Source organism: Daphnia magna, linkage group LG8 (genome assembly GCF_020631705.1).
Source record: "Daphnia magna isolate NIES linkage group LG8, ASM2063170v1.1, whole genome shotgun sequence".
NCBI classification, from domain to species: domain Eukaryota; kingdom Metazoa; phylum Arthropoda; class Branchiopoda; order Diplostraca; family Daphniidae; genus Daphnia; species Daphnia magna.
In genome coordinates this window covers 4,593,936-4,621,269 of record NC_059189.1, presented here as the reverse complement: position 1 = coordinate 4,621,269, position 27,334 = coordinate 4,593,936, and the positions used below count along the sequence as shown (strand labels likewise).

The 27,334-nt window shown below is 37.5% G+C and overlaps 2 protein-coding genes and 3 long non-coding RNA genes across 47 annotated transcripts; 3 read left to right on the top strand and 2 right to left on the bottom strand.

Moving 5' to 3' along the window:
- Positions 1-3,205: 3,205 nt before the first annotated feature.
- On the top strand, positions 3,206-5,788 carry LOC116928334. 3 transcript variants are annotated; one of them, XR_006650354.1, is made up of 6 exons: positions 3,206-3,459; positions 3,543-3,672; positions 3,749-3,948; positions 4,010-4,247; positions 5,044-5,522; positions 5,586-5,788. It is a non-coding gene; the product is annotated as an uncharacterized LOC116928334 (long non-coding RNA). The 3 variants fall into 3 exon arrangements; XR_006650355.1 differs by having other exon boundaries at positions 5,034-5,522; XR_004397146.2 differs by lacking the exons at positions 5,044-5,522; positions 5,586-5,788 and adding an exon at positions 4,307-5,027.
- An 808-nt stretch (positions 5,789-6,596) lies between these two features.
- On the top strand, positions 6,597-10,270 carry LOC116928328. 12 transcript variants are annotated; one of them, XR_006650934.1, is made up of 13 exons: positions 6,597-6,986; positions 7,080-7,090; positions 7,219-7,350; positions 7,413-7,564; positions 7,646-7,695; positions 7,924-8,043; positions 8,356-8,735; positions 9,222-9,372; positions 9,441-9,524; positions 9,601-9,725; positions 9,812-9,862; positions 9,925-10,029; positions 10,113-10,270. It is a non-coding gene; the product is annotated as an uncharacterized LOC116928328 (long non-coding RNA). The 12 variants fall into 12 exon arrangements; XR_006650927.1 differs by having other exon boundaries at positions 6,597-6,785; positions 6,844-7,350; XR_006650930.1 differs by having other exon boundaries at positions 7,080-7,350.
- Positions 10,271-11,044: 774 nt separating this feature from the next.
- Positions 11,045-17,008, bottom strand: LOC116928270. 27 transcript variants are annotated; one of them, XR_006650919.1, is made up of 16 exons: positions 16,766-17,008; positions 16,236-16,431; positions 16,016-16,180; positions 15,752-15,951; positions 14,851-15,678; positions 14,657-14,779; positions 14,241-14,595; positions 13,884-14,099; positions 13,639-13,713; positions 13,466-13,503; positions 13,316-13,401; positions 12,919-13,251; positions 12,249-12,845; positions 11,938-12,192; positions 11,762-11,878; positions 11,045-11,660 (listed from the first exon to the last, which is right to left on the bottom strand). It is a non-coding gene; the product is annotated as an uncharacterized LOC116928270 (long non-coding RNA). The 27 variants fall into 27 exon arrangements; XR_006650924.1 differs by having other exon boundaries at positions 13,316-13,398; XR_006650914.1 differs by having other exon boundaries at positions 13,466-13,500.
- A 263-nt stretch (positions 17,009-17,271) lies between these two features.
- LOC116928269 (epidermal growth factor receptor substrate 15-like 1) lies at positions 17,272-23,948 on the bottom strand. Of its 4 annotated transcripts, none has more exons than XM_032935335.2 (16): positions 23,845-23,948; positions 23,579-23,623; positions 23,425-23,514; positions 23,219-23,362; positions 22,966-23,154; positions 22,791-22,901; positions 22,541-22,705; positions 22,302-22,477; positions 21,816-22,206; positions 21,560-21,622; positions 21,214-21,418; positions 20,948-21,150; positions 20,698-20,886; positions 20,556-20,627; positions 20,185-20,496; positions 17,272-19,524 (listed from the first exon to the last, which is right to left on the bottom strand). In XM_032935335.2, the coding sequence occupies exons 1-16, from the start codon at positions 23,869-23,871 to the stop codon at positions 18,808-18,810; spliced, it is 3,099 nt and encodes a 1,032-aa protein (XP_032791226.1). In that variant the 5' UTR covers positions 23,872-23,948; the 3' UTR covers positions 17,272-18,807. The 4 variants fall into 4 exon arrangements, with proteins under 4 accessions (XP_032791226.1, XP_045034344.1, XP_032791227.1 ...); XM_045178409.1 differs by lacking the exon at positions 23,845-23,948 and adding an exon at positions 23,801-23,817; XM_045178410.1 differs by lacking the exon at positions 17,272-19,524 and adding an exon at positions 19,574-19,826.
- Positions 23,949-25,963: 2,015 nt separating this feature from the next.
- On the top strand, positions 25,964-27,322 carry LOC116929117 (protein lin-37 homolog). Its single transcript, XM_032936272.2, has 6 exons — positions 25,964-26,173; positions 26,242-26,374; positions 26,434-26,658; positions 26,718-26,931; positions 27,005-27,046; positions 27,104-27,322. The coding sequence occupies exons 1-6, from the start codon at positions 26,149-26,151 to the stop codon at positions 27,215-27,217; spliced, it is 753 nt and encodes a 250-aa protein (XP_032792163.1). The 5' UTR covers positions 25,964-26,148; the 3' UTR covers positions 27,218-27,322.
- Positions 27,323-27,334: the final 12 nt, after the last annotated feature.

Genomic DNA, 27,334 nt, shown 5'->3' with positions numbered 1-27,334 from the left:
GAGGGAGGGAGAGAAAACATTGTGAGTTCTTTTTATGAAGAGAATCCATGAGTCAGAATATATAGAGAATGAGAGCTATCAGTATTGATATTACAGTGGGCACTTGATGCGTCGAGTCATTACAGCCCTCCTGGATCATTAGACAGAGGTCGGTAAGGCCATACGGTCCAACCAGAGATCCAACGGCTGAGCGTTGGTAAGAGATTGGGCGATATATCGGCCCCGGTCGTTAGATTCGCTAGCAACGCCAAAGGAAACAATTGTATTGAGTTTTCAATGGAAGAGATTGTCGCTACCGGGTGTATGACGAAACATTATATACTCTGATAATTATTGGATTGATTACTTAGGACAGCACTATAACAGTCGTATACCACGCATTTCACCTTAGAAGCTTGATGGATATTTCTTAAAATGAAAAATAGGAACTTCATCCTTCTAATTCTAATACAAGCTAAAAGCCTTTTACCATCTCCTCGTATGTTCTACAATTATCTCTCTACGTGACAGTGCTATGAATGACGACAGAGATTCACGTTGGCCGGGATAGTTGAAGTCGAAAGCCAATGGGACAGAAAATTGGATTTATTTCACCCATTTCCTTGCAACTCGACCTCTAGCGTACCGCAATGTGAGCGCTGTTACTCGAAGGCAACCAGAAAATATGGCGCACTAGAAAGTTACTAAACTGACACAGTTTTACGATAAATTTACGAAGATACATATCACTGTACGCGTGATATACTAGACAGAAAATAAAGGGTCAACGTAGAGGTAATAAATAGGGAACGCCATTTTCCCATGTTCTCTAATTTACCATTCATTTCGGCAATTTTAGAGAGATCCTGCACCATCATCCAGTGAAAATCTACCTTACACAGCAAGGAATTGATTAAAAGCGATTGCACCAACAAGTGCATTTGCTAATTAAAGTTTTCTCTTAAAATTTAATTTACTTATGGCAAACTATGGATGGTTTAAGTTCAAAATTAAACAAGGATGACGGAAATCATTTTTTTTTCTAGGATTTATAGTTCATGGTTTATTTAAAGTAAACGTGGTTGCGCTAAAAAAACATTTTCTAATTCAATGTTTTTCTTTCCTTTGCACCTAGTCGTATAATTAAATTGGTGCACTGTGCTCTTTTTTTTCTCTCTCTTTCTCTTTAGCTCGGATGGTTTTACCGTGATTAGCCCGCCCTGGTTAGTTGATAGTCAAGCTTATCCATATATGTATGCGCGCTAAGTTTTCGTGAGTACGTTTTAGTGCATAAAAGCTGTTGCTGGGGAGTCAGTTCGGGCAAGTGAGCAAGTCACGTAGAGACAGTGGGTTCTGTAAAAAATATAAGGCCATGTTAGTCTTTTCCTTCTTTCTGCTCCATAGTTCGAACTGTTGCATGTGGGCGCTGCATTAGAAATGGGCAAACTGTTGAGGATTTTGGCCTTTAACATCGTTTTCTACTCGCTTCCCCTTTGTAAGTTTTTTTTTATAATAAAGTTATCACCCCCTTTTCCTTTTTTTAATGCTATGATATTCTCAACTTATTCAGGAAGAAAAAAAAATCATAGAATTTCAGCTGACTCCCAAATATTGTTAAAGGTAAACAAAAAAAAAAAAAAAGCTTTCAACGGACTGCAAGATTAACCGATACGTGTGCGCACGATGAAAACGTGCACGGTGTTTCATGAGAAATGCGATATGAGGCGGTGATAAGTAGCTTTGTGCTGTCTTTGTTCACTTGGAACTCTTTGAGAAGCAAGCGTGTACGACACGGTTTGCATATCTACGGCGAGATCAGGCCGAGGACTTAATTATGTAACGTCACATTCGGTAATCAGATCAGCTAGGAAAAAACTGAAGAAATAATATCAACGACGGCGTTTAATTGGATAGAAGAGCCCTGTAAGTATCTTGCAAAAACGAAGGCGACATAGGTGCACAACGAAGTGTCTGCTGTCGTCGACGATATATAATAGCAGAACTAATGATGATAATGAAAGGATATCGATCGACGCAACATATGTTACCCGCAAAACCTTGTATATCGGAAGGGCTGCATCGTATGTTTTGCCATACACCCACTTCTACTTTTTTTATTCCTCCGTTCCTCCGTGAAAGTTGGCAGCTTCGTAGCTCATTGTCAACAGCCTGCGTCGCCCCGCAAATGCACTCTGCTTGTCACATCTTCATTACCAGTCCGGATGAATAGCAGAAAAGTTATTTTTCTCTCGCTAGTCTACGATAAGAAAGCAGGATAGGCAAAGCTACTCTAAAAACTCGAATTGTTCGTAAACACCATCGCTATGGCGATGATTAATCAAAACAAGTTAAGGTCGCGTAATCTAGCATCTATCGTGCACGGCAGGGGCTTATAGGGTCTTATCGATTAATAACGATATAATTGTAAAATAGAGAAAAGCTGGAAAGTTGTAGGTTTGACTTGAAATGTATACACTTTTTCTATAACTATAGACCTAATTACTTTCAACTATTTGCTCCATCTAGATCTACTCGATTTTTAAAATTTCTCCAAAGCCTTACGAAACTACACTTTTCCAGGGTAGTGAGGGTTTTTCAACTTTCATGATTCGTCGATTCAAAGTTAACTTGTGAGAGCTACAGTCATAGCACGATAGAAACAGAAAGGCGGCAAATTAAACTGCCAGATGTTTTACCTCAGAGAGCAATTATGAAGAACTTAACATCCCTATGACCGGGGAAGGTCCCTAGCAATTTAGCAGTCCTTTTGTTTAAAAGTAATCTTTCTGTGGTATTGCAAGGTTACTCACTATTCATGAATGATTTTATAATACATTCAGTCGTTCCGCAGGTTGTAGGCAACCAACGTACGAATAGCTTCCAAAACTGTTTCCCCCTTTTCTAACTTATTTAGAATCGCTGATTTTTTATTTGTGTTAAATATGGTGAGGCACTAGTATTTATTTCACGCGAGAACCGATTTCCTAAGAACAAGCATTACGTAAATTGTGCAGATGCAGTTATAGAACTATTCAAATGATGGATCATTCATAGCTAGCTCGAACTGCACTAGCCGAATTACAAATGTAACTTATTAACTATTATATTCACTGATTAACGTGAAGTTTGTGTTAGCTTGATGGTGAAGTATTGAATCGTTGAAAGACCGGAAAAGAATCGATTCTTGGGAAAGCTCTATCCTTTAGCATTAGCGTATTTATCGTCTGCACGTTAGGACGCCGTCTGAGACCTTCATGACCAGGTCAATTGCATGCATCCTTTTTTTTCTTACTTATGTAGCACCATTGAATTCGTCATCGTTGAAGATGGCACCGGGGTATTTGGGGTTATCAGAATTGTAGCTTGGAGCAAAGTTTGTTTTGTGAGGGAAGCACAAGACCAAAAAGTTCTATCCATCATTTTAACTACTGAGGACAATCAGATTTTGAATCAAAAATTGTGTTCAAACTGGTGATATACGTATGTAACTTGTTATGTAGAATTATTATAGGAATAACACAATGTGGAACAAAAAATCAAATCAAAAAGCTTTTCTTTTCCAGGTGATGTGGCCAACAGATTTTTAAGGAAAAGTCTATTGCGACCAATTTTTAATTGTACTTGTAAGGTTGAGGTACCCAACTGATGCTGTTTTGTCCTATTCTGGTGCCAGTTGTTATTTCTGTGTCCAAGGTAAATTTGTTTTCTTTAATATTTTTTCCGTAATCGTGATTCCATTAAATATGTTACCGTTAACTTTGTCGGAAAGCCATTTTGAAGCCTTAGCAATGTTGATGAAAACATAAAGTCGTTGTCAGTTTGCATCAGTAATACGAGTACCTGGTACTCAACTCCAACATCAACCCTTGTCTACTATATTGCCTCAAACCGATGTAGGGAATTCACATTGAGTTTTTGTTAGCATGTCTTATCAAGTCGACAACATTCACTCTTCTTTTATCACTGATGGTAATCCGGTGAAGAGTAATTTTATGCATGTCTTAAACCATGGAATTTTGTACCCTTACAGCATGCTTGTTGGGGGAAAAAGTCAATCTATTTTCATCTCTCAAGATTCTCAGATGTTGGATTTCAAGATCCTTTATTATGATGTCATGTCATCATTCTAAAGATGGCTGCAACCGTTGATAATCTGCTTCTGGATTTTTAAATCAAGGTTAAGAGACATGTCATGTCTGAAGAATGAAAATGTGAGGATAACAGGAAGAACCAGTAGTGAGGCAAGATAGAAACATTTTGTCAACAAGGTAAATATATATTTTTGTATTTCTTAAAAATGGTCATTTGGTTAATAGTTTTGCTAAAGCCTTAGTGGGAAATCCATTTTGAAAAGTTTAAGAAAACCCTGAGAATTAAACTTGACAAAAGCCATTTTTGTTGGCACTAACTAATAGAAGAAATCTAGTGTGGAGTCTATTGGAGATGGTTTTCTCCAACACTCATCAATTAACAGTAGATTTTTTAACACTCAAACTTTGGTTGGCAAGTGGTCTATTTTTAGCTATTCATACCCTATACCCAAACTGCTATTTAAACCACTGGCTTTGGTTTTACAGAAACTGTTTGAACAGACTTTTCAACTAATTGCATGAAATTGAGTTGATATTTCCAATTTAGCACAACATCAATTGTTTAGGGTTCATTTTGAGTATTTAGACTAGAGCCACAAGTCTGCTAGAGCTCTGGTGAGTGGTCTATAATGTATTAATGTTACCATTCTATTGTCGACTTTTCCATGTGGGTTAATGTCTTAAAACATAAAACAAGATGTTTAAGAACTGCTATACCTTGCAAAACAGGTGTGCTTATTTATTACAGTATTCCAAAAGTAAGCATCTAATTTATTGCTGCTATGAAGGTGACTGCAGGTTTCTAAAGTAAAGCTTTTGTGTAATAGCTGAATTTTGTGAAAAACTTTATGTTTTATGTTGGAAATTGTTTTAGAGTAACGAAATGCTTGCAAGTTCGTTTTTTGGTTGCTCATGTTTTTACCATTTTAACGGTTTTTCCATCATTCCTCTCTAATAATTGAGATTGTCATAGGCTCTGTTGTCGGAGACCGTTTGTCCGCAAAGGAATGGTGAACGGGGCTGAAATCATTCAAATGACGCATAAGACTTCCCATTTCGCTGTTTTGGCATTGATGAACGTCATTATCGTTTCGAGTTTGTTAAAGGCCGCCATATTGTCAAGACATCTAGCGGAGGAATTTCTCACTACTGAGTAATTGCGTTGAATTGTCAGCTACCCACGTAGCAAGGTACCCGAAGGGTTAATTTTTGTTTTTGTTTCATTTTTATTTCATGATAGTGTTTCATCTTAACTAAGTTAAAAAAAAAAAAAAAGATAATTTAACCTACCTATAGTGTTTTGCCAGCCCAACTTGCACATAGTGGCAAACCAAACAATTTCGGCGTGTAACAGATGTTTTATTGTTTTGTAATATTTTGTAACCGCAAGAGGAAAGCTGTTTTGTAACAGCAGGAGGGATGCTGCGGACTGTGTCGTAATTTGGCATTCAAGTATATTTGAAAAAGTCTTAACTTTTGATTGTCGCTGAAGACGTTATTCGTTAAATATGGCAGGTAATGGGTCGTCTGCAACCATAGTTGATTGAACGTGAATGAAACTCATTGAACTGTAAAGGAAATGTTTCTAAGGGTTCCAGTCACGGCCAGTGACGCACTTGAAGCTAAAAAAAAAATATATATATTTTTCTGTTCATTAGAAAAAGAAGAATTTCAGGCAATTAAGGTAACTTATCTTACTTAATACCAGTGATCGCCAACTGCATGTGAGCATAGCCCACTGGATGTAATAGCTAAAGCCTGGGGCTTCCTCTTGCCCGTTCAATCGTTTTGACGCACTCCCCCTCTTTTTTTGAATGGACTTCGTCTACTGGTGTCGAGAACAATTTTCAAAATTTAAACATGCCGTTTTTACAAATACTTCGCTATATATATAACAATTGTGTTTTCGTTATTTTATTTTTTTTGTTGTATGAATAAAAATGAATGTAATTTTTTTTAAATTTTGTTTATTTAATGTAAATATTGTATAAAATGGTGTAAACTGAAAAAAAAGCAAGAATCAGATAGGGCTGAACCTAATACCTATTTTCATTTAATGCTTGTCAGGACCCTAGCTTGCTATCTGAATGTATAATATAACTAATAAGATAACTCTACTACTAATAAGAATAATAATTAGTCTTTTTTGAAATTTTTATTCTTGATAATAGGGCTTTCTAACTTGACGTTTAGCATAATAAACACAAGATAAAATTGATGTTAATAATTTTTTTATTAATCTTTTATTAATTAAACAGGAGAAGATTGCAATGAAAAAGTTTTGTAATAAATTTAATAAAAAGTAAAAAGAACTCTAACATCAAAACAAACGACAACTATGTTTGTTTGTTTTTTTTTTTAACGTTGTTCATAAGTTGTTTTGGTGGTGGTGTGTCTAGCTCCTCCCTCGCCGGGGTAGTTTTTCGTTTGCTTTTTTGTATGATGTGAGTAACAAGTTTGGTTATTCTCCCAAATTAAAAAGAGAAAAACTGTGATTTTGGAGCGTTGTGGTGAAAAAAAATCTTAATCTTGTATAAATTTATTGTGGAAGAACAGTAATGCAGAAAAATCTCTCATAAGCTTTTGTTCAATGTAATGTCATCACCTCTGCAATTTTGTTGAAAAACATTATGTGCATTGTGGCAGTGTCAGGATTCCCAGCAACTATTTTTATAGCTTCTTTCATCCAACTGGAAACTTATTATGGAAGAGAAAGTATATACAATAGCTTTTACAACAATAGTTAATGTATTTGTGTTATCTAATATCACAGGTGAGCTGTCGGTCAAAAGTGGCGGTCTCTGTCCCACCCAGACACCCAACACTAAAAGCTGTTTGTTATGAGGCATTGATGAAAATCTAAGTTGTTTTGGTCTTAGTAAATCCTGTAAGACTGCATGACGACCACAGGCAAAGGTTCGGGTTATGGCTTTTGTTTTTTATCCTAATTAGGAAATACTAAGCAACGTAATGGTATTTAAGTTTCATGTAGGTTTTTTTTGTCACTAGATGGCATATAGGTAAAACTTCATAATGGAGGCCGTGGCTATCTTCATGGTTATGGTTTGACCCGTGTCCTGGCAAATGGCAACCAACAGTTATTTTATTAAGGCTTTTTTTGTTTGTTTTTTGTTCGTATTTTTGCCAGTTATACTTTCTTTTATTTGAATTTTCAAATGAATATGGCAGTGGAAAGCTGAACGGCAAGAAAAAGTTGATTTGTGAACTGAATTTTTGAGAGTTACGTGAATAGAAGGAACAAGAGATTCTACTAAAGAAGGTACATAATGTATTGTTGTCTATCATGTAGCAAGTGTTTAAAATAATCTGTCTTTGTTGCAGAAAATGCATTACAACTTCAAATTGAGTGGAAGATTGTTAGTTTTTGCTTCTGCTATAGAAGCAAACAAAAAAATTAGTTATAGCAAAACCTGTACAACTGTAATCAGGAGCAACCAGGAATTTGGACAAGAAAGAAACAACCTTTCAACAAGGTAAACTGATTTTTTTTCTATACATTTTTCAAAATATTGATTCTTATAATTTTGTTTGTCATTGGTGTGTTAATTAACTAGAAATCAGTTTTGAAGCCTGAGCAATATTAATGCATTCAACTGCGGCAAAGGTAAATCTGTCATGCATTGACAAATGCGTTAGTGATTTATTAGTAACTTACTGGTCTAGAAACTTTAGCTTTTTGTTGAGTCTGTGTTATTAAGATTTTTCATTACAAGGTACATGGTGTCTGCTTCAACTGTTTTAAGAACGTAAAATTTGGTGCTCATAATGCTCTAAGAATGTTAATCATAGAGCAGTTTTATGTAGTAGTTTACTAAGAGTTAATTTTATGTAGTATGCTCCGGTATTTGACATGTTTTGGAACGCCAGTGTACTAACAAGAAATCTACTGGGGCATCCTTGGCTATCCAAACAAATTGAAGCGGATCTCAAATACCTACTGGCGATTTTTCAGGTAACAGCAACGCCATCTCTGAAGCTTAACAAGCGCAGCTCAATTGGTTTTGCAGACGTTACCATTCCTGGTTGCGGTTTACTTGATGGATTACGTATTTTTAAAAAATGAATTTCAAAAATATTATGTAATGAAATAGCTTGGTCGTGGGCGTTTGCTTTGGTGTAAGTCGAGTTTATTAAAGGAAAAGTTGCACTGTTGAACCATTTCAACATTCAAATTTGTGAATGCCGCTAACTCACAACATCTAGTGGCGAAATTGTAAATAACATGGCAAAATCGTAAATAACCATGTGTCAATCTTCCATCTAGTGCCATTAGAAACCACCAATTGTTGCGACCATCTAGTGGTAATATTGCTAACCACCAGTTCCATCTAGTGGCGAGATTGCAAACCACCAATTGTATACGCCACAGCCATCTAGTGGCGAGATTGACAATCATAAATTGTATACGTCACAGCCATCTGGTGGCGAGATTGCAAACCAGCCATCTAGTGGCGAGATTGCAAACCAGCCATCTAGTGGCGAGATAGCAAACCACCAAATATCAGTCAGCTGATAGGTTTTCTGGCGTTCAGTTGCCATGATGGTTGCCTCACAGACTTGCCTGTCGGATTGGAAATTTGTTGCGAACCCAAGGATTGTTATGTATATCAGTATATCCTGCTGACAGTATAGTATTTATACCATGTATTACAATGTATTTATTGGTCGCGCCTATTGCCCCTCAAAAATTGAGGGGCAATAGACTTTTTATTGCCCCTCAACTCCAGAGGGTACTAGTTACGGGGATGGGTCGGCCTTCTGACTGTTTTTTCTCTTTTTTTTATTATGTTATACCTTCGTCCTTCGTGTAGTCTGATATTCAGTGCTAATATTCACGTTTTTTTCATTAATTATTTTATTGAGGAAAAATTACTAATTGTTTTTGTAAGAATGCTCTTGTTTGCAATTATCCACCGAAGTGATTTTATTTCAAAAAAAAAAAAAAAAAAAAAAAAAAAAAAAAAAAAGAAAAAAAAAAAAAAAAATTAAAAAAAAAAAAAAAAAGGAGAAAATTAGAAAGCCTACCCTTCCCCGTAACTAGTGCCCTCTGGAGTTGAGGGGCAATAGACTTTTATACTTTTCCATAAATATTACGAGTGACAAGTTAATGTCAATGTTTTCATTCTCCAGGTACACCCACTATCAGCAGCCTTATAGTGTGCTTCCTAAATATGTCAACCCCTGAGATAACATTATCATTGGAAATTGTGTTTTTGTTGTAGTTTTCTTCTCCACTTCTATTATCCATATGCAGTTTTTACGCCACTTCATTACCTTCATGGTATGTCAGTTGTTTAAGTTGGTTAGAATAATTTTTTGGGAAATTTTTACCTACTTTTGAAAAACCAGGTGTGATATTTTATCATTCCGGAAAAAGGAGTCTGGAAATTGATGTTTCTAATATACAGCTGGTGTTCAGGTTTATTTTTACATGTACAACATAGATCTGCATTAATGTTGTTTTGTTTTCCCACAAATAGATGATGAGTTTAATTTATTTACATTTCAGAATGAACTTTCAATTGGAAGTTGAGTGTTTTATCAGATTATGGAATCCTACTTTGAAAACCAAACTATTTCCTTCTTCAAATGGATTTTGAACTATTGTACATATGGTATTATGTACTCAATGATGTAAGTACTATTGTGTAATGCATAATATTATTACTTTATGGAATCAGTTCATTCAATTGTAATCTGTTTTTGTATTTAAAATATAGATTTTCGTGAAGCCTTTAATTGACGTTATACTGAAAAAATTTCCATGGAAGGTATTTGTTACAGACAGAGACACTCAGAATTTTTAACTGGACACTTTTTTTTTAACCTTCAGGAAGTTCTTGCAGGATCTGTTATCGACCGTTTATGTTATGCAGTAATTGGATCTGCTGTTCAGTTAGAAACTTAAACTTAGAAATATTCTCAGCGAAGAATTTATGTAAGGCAAGTTTCTTAATTTTATTCAAAGATTTTTTTACATTGATATGTGTTTGTTTTGTTTGTTTGTTTTTTTCTACCTAGATGAAGAATGTTATTTCATTGGAAAAAGTTCCTGGTTGAGACAAGAGATTTAAAAATGATACTGTTTGGAAAGACGACCGGCAATTTCAAGATTCATTTATTTCCTTCCACATTATAGTATTATTATATTTAAAAAAGATTAAATTGCATATCTGGGCTCCCTTCTTTTCTGTGGCCCCGTTTCCCCTTGACTCGTAATAAGCCCGTAGGGGGTCATGCCCCTACTGTGATCAGCAGTAAAGGTTGTGAGTGCGCTGTCCGGAAAGGGGACGTGGGGGTCCTCGAGTTCGATGATATCTTTGGAGGGCGAAGAGGCTACCCACAAATCCGAATTAACGGTTAATCGCTCACGTAAAAACTTGTCCGAAACCTTCCATCCTTTTCCGGCTTCTCTTAGCCACTCACCGGGTAATCTCCCCGGTGGTTCAATTCAGTGAAATCTGTAGTACATGTATACTGTACCAACAATAAAAATTTGAAAAAAAGAAATGTGAATTTTTGTCTAAATATTTTTCGTTGTCGAAATTCATACTCCTCTCGTCCAATTTTTTTGCATCTTCTCGATGGTCGTAATAATGAAAGGCAATAACCGAACACACTTTTACATAGTGTAGAAATTACATGTTCTTGAAGGGAATCGAACCTCAGTTATTTAGAGTCACAGTCAAGCACTCAACTAGTATGCTAATTGTGCCTGTATCAATAATAGTTGACATTAGTTGGATTATTTACTTATGCACTACAAATAAGGTTATTAAGGAATAAATTGCTAACATTAGTAATTCAAAGTTAGCTCAATGGAAAAGCATTGGATTCATGTTCTGGATATTAAGGGTTCGATCCCCAACCAAGTTCCTACATACAAACTTAAAATAAATTCAAAATTGAAATGTATATCAAATTCTTTTATTGTCCCTCCATCCACCCACATTTCCACCACTAATATTTACATTTCATAATACAATACAATACAAAAAATACATACATACATAAAACTAACCCGTTGGCTGCCACGCCACTACATATCTACTCTAGCTACATCGTGATCAAAAGGATTACGACAAAGGGGGACTTGTCCGAAGACAAGTCCGGGCTGACATGATGGTGGAAGCCGTTATGGGAATGCACACCCCAGGAAACCACCACCACATCGACAAGGGGGAATTCCCTAATGGTGCATTGCCTCGACGATCGACTTTGAGCCACACGGCTTGTGCAACTGTCCCACCCATGGCATATAGACCATTGGGTAGAACAGCGCTGCCGGACCCTAACAAGCTTTAAAAAAAAGGGGGGATCAAAGTGGGTGGCAGCCAACGGGTTAATTAACACTACACAATTACACGTTACAAAATACAATGATACCACTAAGACGAGGTGATGACGGGGCGAAGTGAAGACGAGGCGACGGGCGGAGTGAAGACGGGGTGACGGGCGAAGCGAAGACCGGGCGACGGGCAAAGCGAAGATGGGGCGATGGGTCAAGCCAAGACTGGGCGACGGGCGAAGCCAAGACTGGGCGACAGGCGAGGCGAAGACATGTGTTGGCTGTTAAAGTAGAAATAAATGGAGGCTGTGAAAATATTGTTTGCTAACCGTTGACAACACAATAAAGAGGAACTGGCTGCTTTTACTGGATTGAAACTTACATGAGATGATGAGTGGGCAAAGAGTATAGAATGGCATGAGGTATTCCAATCCATTGATTTTGCATTGTTGATGATCTTCCTTCGATGTCAGCATTCTTTTCATTTTAGATACATGAGCTAGAAATAAAAGCACAAACATGCCAATTGAATTCTGATTGCAAATAAAAATCTAATACCACACTCTGCAACTCAAAATCCTGCCACTTGATAGGCTAAGTAGAAATGACGAGAAGATTGTTGAAATTGTTATGGTTATTGATTTGCAACACAATATATGGTGCACTTTTCAGATCAAAATTGACAGGACATGATGAATGAGTAAAGAGTGGCAGAATGACGTTATGGTGGTATTCCAACTCATATGGTTTGTGTCATTTCTAACCTTTCCTCACGGTTAGTATCTTTTTCTATTTAGGTTTCACCAACTACTTCTGAAAAGCAGAATGATGGCTATTGGATTTTGAGCGCCAAAATTTATGTCTAATACCTTTAACGTGCAATAGAATAGCATGATGGGAATGTAAAAGTAATGGTTTGGATCTGGCATAGCTGATCACAAGTTTACTCGTTGCACACAAAATAATCCACTTGATGTTTATCACTTCAAAAACACAGGAAAGACTGAAAAACTCTCAAAAGTTGAAATCACACCATTTAATTTTAACAAACTTATCACTGGAATGTAACATAGTTCACAAATATTCGAACATAGGTTTCACATGTCACACTTAGTTTTTTCACAAAACAAAGGCGCAACTGCGCCATCTGTTATCCAAATTTACAACCAACGCGAGTTGTAAATGATTTTTTCAACTTCAAAGTCATGGGACAAGTGACACCGGAGAATCAATTGGCAGTCGAATAAAACAGCAAAATACGAGGGAAATAATATATGTACACATGTGATTGTTTTTTAAGGGCATTTTTATTGGCTGCAATGATCTCGCCGGCTTCTGCCGTGTGTGTGGTCTTTCAGCAGTGTGTCCGGAGTATTGCTGCTGCATCAATTCATGTTGGACTGATTACAAGTTGACTGAAGTCTAACTGGTAAAAGTCCAGCTTGCTGAGTCATGGCAGTCAAATTCTGTCGTTCATTTGAGAATAAATCATCAACTTAAAGCCACTGCCGTACTTTTCCATTTGGATTTCTTCTTTACCAGTTACGCTTGAGACTTCTGTTTGTGAATAAGATAGGATTCTCCAGTCTCTTCAAAGACTTCCCGAACTTAAGGATAACCGCATACATCAGTGTCATTGACCAAACTAGAAAACAACAGATTTCAACATGTGGCTAGGGAAACTAATTCGTAATATTCCCTTCTTAGGATATTGCCAATGCTCCGGACACAAGATGAAGTAGCTTGCTGCATCTTCGGTTACAGAGATTGCTAAGTCACATAACATCGTCGGCTTTTTTTAGATTAATTGGAAGATTGAGCCGAGGGACATAGCTTTCGTATTTGTTGGTCACAACGAACAACTGGTAAAATCTGTCGAAATAATATAATTAAATTTAACTATTTATCTTAAGTGCACGATAATCTGCCTAAATACCGTTCACTTATTCCGTGCTCGACATTTTCAAAACTGGTTTTACGTCAATTTTCTCTAATTCCACTACTGTTTCAACCTTTTTCCTGCTAAATGAGATGCAGTTAAAAGCGAAAGAAAATTCGATAAGACATAATTCAACACAAAAGTTACCTTACGGGCAAAATAGAGACAAACTCAGCACTGCACTGCTGACGTAGTTTTCCATGACAATAGCCACAAAAATTTAATCGATTATCCATCAAAAGAATGTTGCTAGTCCATCTCGTGTAACTGGCATGTGTTGATGTGTTTTTAAAATGAATAAATAAAAGGTTGATTCTTACCAGAATTGTTGCGATATCGGCCAGTAGTAAGTCCTCTTTGCCGAAATCCTTAATAGACACGAATGATCCACGAAACTAAAAAAAAATTTAACGAAGATACGATTCTGCATGCAATTATTCACTTTCTCAAGGCAATTTTAGTTTAGCTCTGCCTTGCAGAATGGGCTCGTATCGACTGGCTTCCATATTCAGATGGACACATTCAATTGCTGTAAACGTACGAATAAAGTCGAGAAAACTCATACCAGACAGGCTAGAAGCCAACTGGATGGGTCCGGGTCGCTCTCTTTCAGCCACTGACACGGACGTGTCCCAGTTTTTAGCGTAACCGCGGGACCATGCAAGTTAACCAGTCTTGGACGAAAAATTGTCCACAAAAAATTAATCAACACGGGTTTTAAAAAGCTCCGTACCGAAGATGAAAGCGATCAGATAGTTGGTGACACTTCCCATTTTCCGACCTCAGAAAAACAATAACATTACCATTCGTCACGATAACATACATGTAAGGAATAGCTGTGCCAAATTAGTTTAGTACCAAAATGTATAAAAGAACCTTCCATAACTCTAATAAGATTTGTCAGAATAAAAGCAGGACTTACCAATAACCAAATCCATCACAAGGCAACATTAAGTTGGGTTATTCCTTAATGATAAGAGGAAATAAGTCTAGCAATGAAAAGATTCTAAGAGAAATAAGATAAGATGAAGTATTTCTTTAAGGTTTCAACGAAATATACCAGATTTATTAAATTTGTTTACAATGAAGGAATCTTCAAAACTTAAATGGCTAATCACTAAATTTTTCAATATTTCCCTTAGTAAAGAGGTATTGTAAAGATTGGTGCAAATATAAGCAGAACTTACCAATAATCCAGATCCATCACAAGAGTAACATCATGTTTGGTTGGTCCTTCACAGGAAGAGGAACAAAAATACTATGGTAGCAGAAAGTTTCTAAGAAATATGATTAGATGAAGTATTTCTTCACAATATCAAAAAGCTCTTTCAGACTTACTAAAAATGGATTCCGTTGAAGGGATCTTCACGGCTAGAATGGTTGAACATTTCGTATTTCAATATTTCCCTTTGTAAAGATATTTGACGACAGTGCAAGGATATGGGGGTTTTCGACACTTAACTGGAGAAAGTTCGATAAGCGAATTTGAAAATTGTTTTTCAGCTCGAAATTAAGCTTTAATGCACTGATACTTTCTTTGGGTACGCGATTTCCAGCAGATCTAGAATTCGACACTCCCATGTTTTCCTTTGTTTTATCCTTAACAGGTTGCTGACGTAAGTTGTCTCCAGAAACCGTGCAATACAATCACATTTGGTATGTGCTTATTTGCCGCACGGCTACTGGTATAAAAAGCAAAAAGTGCGAGAGATTAAATTCGTTTTCTAAGGTCTGCTTCGTTATCTTCGGATCAATACGGTTTTTTCAACAAATGATGCTTGAAGCAAGGGATATAACTAGCGACATCTTAGACACGACGAAAAATCATCTTGATGTGGCAGTAGGCGAATCACTTTTCGGACCTTCGAACATCGGAGGTGATGCCCAACTTTTTGCCAGCGAATCTCCATAAGTTAATGTTATCACCACGCATAAATTCAACTTTACATGTCACCTGTCAGTACTTAAAATATAGAATACGTGTAAAGCCTTCGCGGAATTTCAACCTACGAATCAACTGATGATGCTAGACTTCGAAGTTGTATGATAATGTCATTTTCAACATTGTTGCAGGTAATTTACCACAGGCCACAGGGGTAGGAAAAATTCTTTAATACTGTAGTCCTCCAGCCTCTTGATGGATAAAACTGTCTCAGGTAAAATAGAAAATGCATTAGCTTCTGTAGCCAGTGAATGGGAAATATTGCCAGTTTCACAAACTTAAACAGAAAAGGATGGCTAGAAGAAATACTAGCATCTGGGTCACAAACTGACCAATCCCCATGGCATGTTTGTGCTGTGATTGCATCAACACATACCCTGTTTACTCTCTGATCACTACCTTTCTATACTGAACTAGACTAAAAATCAACACCAAAGACAAAATATCTTAAAAACCAATTAGGAATCAGTAAATAAATTTTAAAACCTTACCTTTATGTTGGGGATTACAGAAGTGATCAAATGTACTCCAGAGTTAACAAAGTAGATGTTGGAAAGAAATATGACAGTAATCAATACTCATTCCCCACATTCTCTGACCTCCATTTGACTTCGATGAGATGAAGTGCAGTTTGTTTAGTTCATCACATTAAATTCCTTTGAAAATTTTCTTTCAAATTTTTTCTGCTAGCCTAAAAAATCATTACATATCATGTAATAATATCTGCATAAAAACTACCTAAAAAGATAACAGACTTATGTACAAGTACCAACTCCTTTAAGTGCCCATGTCATTGAAAGCACGTAGGTGGTGGGAGATCAGTCAATATTTTGTAATGTAGTAAACATGGGTTGCCATTGGGAAACCAGGTTGGTTTATTATTTCGAGTTTCCAAGAAACGTTTCTCATCTCAACAGGGCCTGACAACGAGACATGCATTACTAAATATATAGATATTCGTTCCAACAAACGTACCCTTAATGCTATCCAATAACGTTGATTCATATAAACTTTTTCCACATAATAGTCCAAATGGTTGACGTGATATTAATCGCTCTAGCATTTTTTCTTTTAAATGCAGCAATGATAACCAAAATTCAGTTTCTTAGCCATGTGCTACTCAAATGGTGGCCAATGGCAGACTTGTTCCTTCGTTCTTCTTGGGTTGAAGCTAAACAGTAAACTGGGTTAACTGGCAATTTAGCGATCGGCCCCAATTGGTTATAATCAGGTGGCCGATTTTTGGTACAATTAATTACAAATTGGATCGATTCTATCCAAGTTAATCGATTGCTATTTTTTGCATAATTACACTGCAGTAGCTGAATTATATCTTCAGATACAAATGATGCAATTAAATAAAATGTTTAAATTGTCAAAAGCAACCTTGGTTATTACAAGCATATAAACCAGAGTCACAGAGAAGTAGTACAAAAAATCATATTTGAAACTCAATTGTTTCAAGGCTTTCTAATCAAAATAGGCTGCTGGATTTGTAGGAATACCTCTTAATTCAGGTGTGTGCACTGACAGTAATTCCTCTTTCGTAGCTTCTCTTGTGTCGATTTCGGATGGCTGCACTCGGTGCAGTCAATGGAAGTAATTTTAATTTAAGGCTTTGTAGAGTTTCTCTGCTGTTGGCCACAAAAAAAGTACTGAATATAGTTCACCGCCTTATGCCTAACTATTTTCTATCGTTAACCAATTTAGAAATTATTCGACTAGGCAAAATAATAGAGTTGGCTAACGTCCGAAGTTGCCAGTTCGTATTTGAAAAAAATTGACCCTAGTTTTAAAAATTTTAGGGTGTGTTGTTTTCCCTAAGATGGCGGATCGCAACGTTGCCGGACTACAGGAATTTTGCTATCCGCATTGTGCAAGAGGTCTATTGTATTGCGACCAACTTTATCAATACTTGTGGACGTCTAGAACCCCCCCGGATAGACATTTTTCTGGTTGAATAATTGGTGTAATATAAATAGTAAATATCGACGATAGAATACTGACCGACTGACATGTACCAAAGTAACGTGTACTGTTCTACACACTGATAGGATAGACATAACCAATCTTTATCAGTCTAGCATACGAATTATACACGCGACTGGGTGAGACCATGATCTTTGCTTAACGACACGATTGGCCTACCCCAAAGATAACAAAAAGAAAAAAAAAAATACACAGAAAAATAAACAAAGAAAAAATTGGAAAAGAAAAATGGAGAACTAGATGGCGTATTACTGAACAGAATAACACGAAATAGAATAGGAAAAAAAGGAGGCAGAATATACGATGACATGGCCAAAGCTAAGAATGGAATGTACACATCGTGTCGATTTGCTGTTAAACATCTCTGACACCCGCCGAATGATGCTGAATGCGGCCAAGACTTTACTTTGTCAAAATTTTTCTTTCGCTTTCACTGTTGGTTATTTTGCCCATCGTCGCTATGGGAGACGTCCGTGTTGAGTAAGCATCTTCATGTGGAAGATGAGAAAACGGTCGAAAAAAAAAGAGGTACACAAGTACATGATGAAAGTGATAAGGACTACATCCAGGAAAGTGATACAAAAAAGAGAGAGAGAGACTGAGGCGTTCGGGAAGAGAGAAAACACGGACTCTTGAGGCAAATTAATAATCGTGTTCACGCGAGGACATTCACAAAAAGAAGAAAAAGAGTAACTAACAAACATACTGGTACATCTCTTAGAGCTACTTCATTTTTAAAAATTGACTTGTGGAAAAGGTAACTCTCGTGTAGCCACTGGGTATCATACCAAACAATTAAATTACAAAATGAAAAAGAAAAAAAAAATGATAAATGTAGAGATGGGGGGCAGGAGAAATTGAAGAAAAAGACAAGGCTACGGTAAATAAACATTCCAAGAGCAAAAACTACGGCAACGAAATAACACTTCATCTTTCTTCAGACAGATCTATTGATGATGGAAAATGGGACCATTATTGTACTATTTAAGAGATAAAGAGAACCAAACGTGTTTCGAAGGGACCGACGGGCGAACTATGGCACACTCCTGTTGTCACAGCTACCAGCACTTTAGCACAACGACTACTACTTCCTTTCTCCCATCGACGATGTACCAATTCGTGTTTTTTTTTCGGAGAAGGAAGAGTAGATATGTAACTTGCAAGGATACCAAAGTGTAAGTAAAAATGTACACAGCAGTCTTGCCTATACAAGTTGCGGATAAGCATCTTTTTCTTGGAATTATGACGAATTCGGGAAAGAAGGGGAATTGATTCAACACATCGGATTTTTTGCTCTTCATTCACTCACGCACAAGGTTCAATGACAAAGTTTTTGCGGTCAAAGTATTGCTGGATTTTTTTTTTTTTTTTTGCGTAAACTTTGTTACATCGGAGGCCAAAAAAAAAGCTCATTTGAAACGACCTTTAAAACAAGGAAAATTCCGTAGATAGAAGCGCGAAAAATAATGAGAGGTCATGTAGGATATATATAAAGAGAATTTGGAAGTGGTGGAATTGAAAAGAAGGAAGAAAGAAAGGTGACCAAAATTTCAACGATTCAAATCAATCTGTCAGACGATGGTGGTGACCGGTTGTTCATTTCAGACTTACTGAGCGCGATCGCCATTTCCAGGTCGGCGATTTCCTGCATTTCTGCTTTTCTCCGCCTTTCCTGCTCGGATCGAACACTTTCAGCAGCTACCCAAGCAATTTGAGCATCTTCGTTCAACTTAGGTAACTGTTCAGATGGAGACACTTTGCTTTTCATAGGCGACGACGAGGAAGAAGATCGGCTCTTTAACGAGCTCGAACCGATCGACATCGGACTTTTAGCGGGACCACTAGGGATAGGCGAAGAAAACTTGAAATCGTTGCCCCAATTAGAAGGTGACTTGTTGTTGTTATCGGCAGCTGTGGCGGCAGCGAACGGGTCAGGATGATCGTTCCACGCCGAGGAGCCAAACGGGCTGTCAAATTCTATGGTCGTTTTACAGGGAGAAGCGGAAGATGCAAACGGATCCTTCTCAGTGGAGAATGGATCAAAACTGTCCGAGTCCTTTTTTATCTTAATTGCGCTATTGGTGATGGTGGGAACGGCAAAGGGGTCGTCTGTGTTTGACGCGAACGGATCGCCAAATCCAACATCTTTGAAAGGATCTTCAGTGAATTCTAACTCGGCATATCGGTGCTGCTGTGATTCGGCTGTGGGTTTTGTGCTGCTAGTGCTGGTGCTTCCCCATGCATCAAAGCCATCGCCGGATGAAGAGCTCGTAAACTAAGTGAAATGAAAACAAACCAGGGCGGGGAAAAGAAAAGCAGGGAAAACCGAAAAGAAACTTAAAATAAAATATACCGAAAAAATCGAAATACAAAACAATACAAAATAATATCAGGTAAATATATACGGAACTTAAAAAAAAATTTTTTATGTAAATCTACATTTTCCCACACGTCTGATTTCTGATCAGTTGAAGGAGTCTCATGGCTGCGTGAAACAAAAGGGAAAAAAAAAAAAAAAAAAAGGAAGAAGGCAAGAAAGTTAAGTTGACTTTACGGATCCGATGGACTGGAATCATTCTGAAATCAAATTCCAAATTGTAGTCCTTTAAACGTGAATCGAACATTAAACACGAAAAAAAAAAAAGAACCCAAAAAGAACCGAATCAAACCTAAAAGACGTCAAAACCTAATGAGAAATTAAATCGTGATTCAGTTGGTCTACAAGATAACAATGCTTCGAAACAGAGAAGACGCATCTCACGTAAAAAATAGAAAAAATAATCTCAGTTTGAAGAATGTTGTGAGCAAGTCACGGTTCAGTTAAAAAGAACAAAACGAAATTTCGTAACACAACAATAATCATGCCTTCGTCACAGGTAGGACAAAACAGGAAAACACATGAAACAGCAGTAAATCAGATTAATCTCACACGTACCTTGGATTCAAAGCTCGCAAAATCAGCGAAACCCGATCCACCAAAAGGATCTTTGGGGGCGCTGGCCGAGCTAAATGGATCGTTCATTGGTGCGAAAGGATCCGGCGATTTCGTGGCTCCAATTGGCGGTGCCGGGCGTTGGGGACCTTTCACGCCACTAGCCACAGCTTTTGGTGGAGCTGGGCGTGGAGGTGGTTGTTTAGACTTCTTGGGAGGCAAGGCCGGAGTCGGGCTTTCCACTCGGCCGGCAGGTAGGGGTGAATTAGGTGCGTTAAATGGGTCGCTACCGAAAGGGTCGGCGCCCACGTTTGGCTGTAACGAACAGAAATTTATTAGTAAGGAGATGTGATTTAACTCTAACAACTGCTTACCGATTTGCTACGACCGAAAGCGTCAAACGGTTCGCTTTTCGTTTGGCCGAACGCTGAGGCGAATGGGTCATTCTGGGGAATCACCAAACGAACCAAATAAATTATTCCATAAAAAGTTTTAATTGCTATTCAAAACACATACCGTTGGTTTTGCAGGAGCTCCAAAGGCTGAGGCGAACGGATCTTTAGCGCCAAAAGGATCGTCAGCAGAAGTCTGAGATGTCTTCTTAAAAAAATCTGACTCCTTGAAAGGATCCCCATTGGATGAATCCGAAAACCCACGGCTTTGACCGTTCAGACTAGAAAATGGATCACTGCCAAACGCCCCATCCTAGAATTATTGAAGGGTGAAATTGTATCATACAGCATAAACATAGATAAGCTTTCCTTACGTTAAAATGTGACGTTCCCCCGTTCACTTTGTTGCGGTCAGAGTTTGGCGAAAGTAGTATATCAGAATCGGAAGCAACTGAGGAAATGGGAAGTAGGACGTTATCGCCCAACTGGGAGGGGTCTCCTGTTTCTAAGGCTTCATCATAGGCCGCTAAGGCCTCATCTACTTGACGCTGATGTTCTTGCAACACCATCATGCGCGCTGGAAAAAAAAAATGAAATGACTTTCGATCGCATTACTAAAGGAATAGGTGGTACAATTTACATTGAATTTGACTAATCTGCAAATGACTATCTTGCAGCGTAGTTTGGAGCTTATCAAGTTGGAGTGTGGCCGCTTGCATCCGTTGTTCCATTTGAAGTTCTTCAGAACGTAGGTTGTTAAGCTCCTGCTTCTTGGCCGCAACCTCTGCCTCCTGCGTTCGGAGCGTATTTTCTTGTTCTTCAGCTTGAGTCCGGAATGTACGAACCTAAATAGAAATTAAACGGTTATTTTGTAATGTAAGAGGTTGTATGAATAGCTAATGGACCAACGAAGGAAATAAGTAGGAGGTGAACATTGGAAATTAGTTAAACATAGGATGGCACCATTCAAAAGTATTGATTCTAACCTGTTTTTCATGCTCTTCAATTTGTCGCTCTACTCCTAGTAAATCTTGCTCCAAAGCAGATTGCTACCGACGACATGCCAAATTAAAAACATGAACAAAAAGATGTAACAAAACATAAAAAAGAAAAGGCAATACAAGCTAAGTGAAAGCCAAACAAAATACAACAGTCAATTTCAGCATCTCGTATAGCATGCTGCTAAGTTGGCTTGATAGGTTTCTAAAAACAAAAGCCAAATAAATAGGATAATATGGAAACCTGTGCATCAAGGTCATCAAGTCTTTTTTGTGCTTCCTTTTTCTGAACTTCTAACTGCTTTAGAGTGGCTGCCAAGGTGTCGAGTTCGCTCTGGAGGTTGCGAACTTCACCATTCTTGATTCGAATGTCAGCTTCTTTTTGAGCCACGTCCGTTTCCAGTTGACGTTTCTCCCGAATGAGATTTTCAATTTCTTTGGCGATTTGTTCAAGTTCGGCCGAATGGGTCGATTCTTCCACGCTTGTGTCTTGAGTGCGGAGAGAAGGAGGCATCATCTCAGGAGTTAGCACGGTTGGTAATTCTCTTCCTTGAACTTTCTGCTGCACCAGCCACATGGCAAGAGCAAACTGTTCATTGTTCAATTTTCCAGTCTGTCCAACATCGCACAGCCCCCTGTTTTTTTAAATGGCAAAAAAAAAAAACAAAAAAACAAAACAACAACAATGAACTAACGATCACTCAGACTCAAAAGATATTATTGCATCTACCATATATGGGCTAAAACGGGTTGCGGTAGATGTGATTGCAAGAAAACATCTTTGATTTCCAATCCGGACACATAACCATCGCGATCCATATCCGCTTGTAAAAACAAAGCACCATACTTGGTTTTGTCTGCATCGCTTACAACCCACGCTACTGAAGGGCCATTAGATGCAACCTCCTAAGGAAATTCAAAATTATTTTGAAGAGGGTATTAAGGCGTAAATTTTATTCGAAAATATACTTTTAGGTTTTCTGGAGATGAAACTGCTGGTGGGAGAACGCTGACACCTCCGGAAAGTGTTGATCCACGACGTGCAGTCGATTCTGGACTGGGTGGGAGCAATTCAGGTGGTAAACTTACAGGCAAGGGGTAGTTATCCAAGACTTTGTAAACTAAATGCATCGCCTAATGATATTTTTAAAAAATCAGGAAGGGGTTCGGTTGCCTATAGATATTTACGATATGAATAAACATGAGTATCGTCACTTACCACAGTGAATTCATGCCTATCTAGCGCTCCATCATGATCCATATCGGAGAGATCCCAAATTTTTCCCAAGCTTTCCATCGGCAAGGTGGAATTAACCAACACTTCTTTTACCTAGAGATACGAGAACGGCACAGTTATACTCTGAATGACATACTGAAACATTTTGATCAACAACCTTAAATCCAGGTAGCTTCCCACTCACAGGATTTAGAGAATCAAACAGTGCATCATATTTTGCTCTGTCTGTGGCAGTAACAACCCAATTAAAGGATTTGGGCTGGTTTCCAGTTGGCGATGCCAAAGAAAAGGATCCTTGTATGGGAGTAGCCACCATATTTTGTATGACAGATGGGGGTTGTTCACCCTGAAATGTACAAAATGTGTTTACAAAATAGTGATTCAGTTATGTCACAAAACAGAAAACATACCATTTCTGGTGGTGTAGTTTCTCTTGATATGTTGCTCATGCTAACTTCTATTCCATTCTGTGCTAGGGCTACTAGCTTTAGAGCAGTAAAAAATCCATTTTGATCTAGATAGCCTCTACCTTGAGGATCAGACAGGTCCCATATCTAAATGATGCACAAATTTGAAAAAAAAAAAATACTGTTGAAAGTGATAACGCACAAAATACCTTTCCCAACACAGAAGTGTGTAGTCCAGATTTCTTTAGAAAGTTAGCAGCATCAAGTGCACCAATACTTCCAAGGTTTTTGGGGTCCACCTATCAACATCCTCGGTAAACTAAGTATATTATAATATAAATTTTGATAGATAATAACACTTACATGTCGATACCAAGCCTCAAAGATTGCATAGTTCTGCCCGGCGACCTGAAACATTAGTAAACGTTAATTAAATTATTTTATCTTTGAAAAATATATCTATGTGTCAAACAGCTGAGCACTGCAACACTCGTATTGCAGACAATTAAACACGGCGTGCGCCGGAAAAAGTATAATGCTACAACACTCTATACCAGCTAACGGCTTCTAAAAATTGACACTCACGGGCTATTAAGATATTTAATTAAACAAAGAATAATAATTCTTACTAAAGTCGGAGACGGCAATACCGCCATCTTGAACCTTGTATAAAGCTAGTTCTTTATATTTCCGCTGGAGTGCTACACTGGTAAATTCACTCCCCCCTAGTCAGCCGTTTTTATTTACCTTCTATTTTTTAAATAAATAATAACGTAGAATAACGTAGAAAAGATAGTTCCGACGGTAAACGAAAACTTTGCATTATTTACAATAGCAAATAGAGCCTGACTCGCCAAATGAGGTGAGAAAGAAACAAATGCTTGAGGCTGTGTAATGATGAATGAATGTTTCTTTGTCCACGTGGGTTTCGTTTATTATACCATCTTCAGTCCAATGAACTACTTAATTGAAGGTTAATGTGTTTTTAGCCCTTACTGAAATCTGGCTCAAATTCGTTTCATTAGAGTGAAGAATAATCGATTGGAATGTTTTAATTGTTTAACAATACTGCCCATAGATGGCTCTTGTTATGATCGGAAAGTGAAAACAACTAAGACAAGAAAATAACAACTATGATTGGTAGGGGTGTCCCTAAAACGCGGAAGCGAAACGCGAAACGAACAGCGACTAAAACGCAAAACGCGGTGCGAATCAAGATGGTTTGTTTCGCGGTTTAGCCGCTGAATGGCAGCGTGGTTTTCCGCTGGAGTGGAGTTCGCGCTTTGATTTGTTTGTTTCTTTGTGTATTTATATTATTTACATTTATTGTTTACTGTTTGTTAAGTTTTACAAATACAACATTTTTACTTATATCAATTGTTTTTTTCATTTTATATAATAGACTGAATTAAGTACCGGTGTGTTTTCTTAAATTAGTGTAAATTGGGCCATAGGCACTTGGGCTGGCGGTTCCAAAACCCGATCAGGTAATGAATCGGGAAAACCATAATTTTAAAAATTTTAAAAATCATAGGAATGGATATTTCTTTATAAGATCTGTCCATTTTTGCAAAAATAATGCTTTTAAAAATACTTATTGGAAGAGTTACCCGATTTGCCGTTTTTCAGGTAAGTCGGTACGGTTTATGGGTATCCGGCTACCCCCCCCCCCAAATAATAAGTAAAATTTCAATAATTTATTGCGGGAAAACTATAAGACCAAAATTAATAAATTTTACAGAAATGGATCTCTCTTTTTTCTCCGGCCCGCACCAACCCAGTTCCCCATGGGTGATAATTCACAATAAATCTAATTGAAACATACCGATGTTTAGTTCATTCTTGTTTTATAAATTGAAAAGCAATTTAATAAAGGTATAAATAGTGTATTAGAATAAATTACAAAAAATAAAAGTAAACATTAAAAGTATAAATAAACACACGAAAAATAAACAAATGAAGGCGACAGCCCGACGAAAAACTCCACCACGCCCCACACACACCACACACCACAAGCAGAAGGGGTGGAGGGGCTTTAGGGTGAGGAGAAGGAGAGAGCCAATCAGAGGGCCGGAATAGTCCCACTGGGATGTAGCGGTGACGGTCTCGACCCTTCGAGACCGTCTCGTAGAGACCAAGTTGTGCTGGGTGGCTGGCGAAAGCGCGAAATGTTAATATTTCAATAAATAAAAAAAGAAAATTTTAACAGGAATTGGTGTTAAACAAAGTAGTTGGTCCCAATTCATGTCTTCTTCGTCCACATCAGATTTGAACTGACGAAAAAAAATGACACACTCGTGAGTTTATTGCATATTAAAAAATGGTTTTTAAATGAAGGAAAAAGTGCTCACAATCATATCTTTCTTGAGATCCTGACGAACTACTTGAAGTAGTATCAAAAGTCAAATCTAATGCAGTTGTCGATCCTGGTGAAAGAGATGGAGTCAAATAGAAGTCCTTTCCTTCTATCAGAGAATTTCTCTGATAAATTTTCCAATGAAAATCGAAAGTTTTCGTGATGCACAATGTGATTCTCGTTCCATAATATTTAATCCAGTTAACGTTTTCTCTTTTCTGTTTGTCTTATTCTTAATGATCTTCTATGTTCAACTGTTTCAAAAATTGAAATTGAAATACAGATAAAGACTTAAAAAGGTAATTTTCATGAAAATATTACAAATTTTCAGCAAGTTTTTTCAGGTTTTTCAAAAAAATTCAAGTTTTTAGCAGGGTTTTTAGAAAAATGTGCAAGTTTTCAGCAGGTTTACAGTGATCTGGCAATCAGGTTTTTCAGGTCTTTTGTAAAAAATTCCGAGTTTTCCCGATTTTCGAAGTGGCACCACTGCTTGTGTGTTTGTTTAGAACTTGAACTGAAGGGCGAGTTTTAATTTACACAAATCCTGACTTTTCCTTTTTGTATTCCGTATTCTAAAATGCGGAAGGATAAAGAAAAATTTGGTAATCATCCATAGAATTCTCACATTTTGGATGAATTTCTAGAAATTCTGAATTGTTTTATCTTGCAGATCACGGGCATGAAGTTAGCACAGCCCGTGGACGACTTGAAGGGGCATTGCAAATTTTGATTGAAAAAACTGAATCTGAAGATAGTGACGAATCGGACGTAGATGTGACCGATCTAATTCACGAAGGTCGAAGGTATTCTTTAACTATAGTATTTAGTATTCCAAACCAGAAATCATTCCTTCCATACCTAGCCAATCAGCATCTCCTAGGAAGTCAGGAACAACTAAAACCCCATTAAGGAAAAGGCGGCGTCTCAATGTGGATAAACATTACAAAAATGACCAAAACTCTTATGTGCTTAAGCTGTATGATCGTAGTGTTGACCTTGCAAAGTTCTCTCCTCAAACACCCCTTTACCCTGTATGCCGTGCCTGGATTAAGAATCAGCCTAACAACCAACATCTCACTCCCACTAGGTAATTTTATATAAACTTAATAAAAAAAACCTATGAGTTAAAGAGAATTTTTGTATCAGCGCAAACTCCCCAAAGAAAGTGGAAGAAAAAGGAATTGATGTTAAAGAGGATATTCTGAAAAATGAAGAAACCAGTGAAGCTTTTGTAAATAGCTTACCAACACCAGAAGCAATGCCTCTGAATAAAGGGGGGAAAGTGATTGACACAAGGATTCCTATTGATCTGAAGCCAAGTGAAAAGTCAAAATCTCTAGATTTTCTTTTAAATTTGCATGTAAGTTTCCACCATAAAGGTTCAATTGAAAACTTGTCAATAATAACATGGTTTGTGGTTTTTTTAAAACCAGGAAGACACTGCAGTTCCATCAATATCGTCATTATTACAGGAGGTGAGTGAGCTTCTTGATTAAAGGTAGAGCTATTTCTTTTAACATCTCTTCTTAAAGCATTGTTCCCATTGGGGTCGGGTACGCGAGCAATGGCGACGCGCAGCTAACGTTAACGAAGTCCGTTATGCCGAAAGCACCAAAATTCTCAAGAATATTTTAGTTCGTCCATAAATTCGAAAACACATTTTTCTTTACAAATTTTGACTAAAACCCAATGATTATCAGCGTTTGCCTTGCGCGACGTATGGTTCAATACATAGAGGCCCATAACAAAAATATTATGACTTC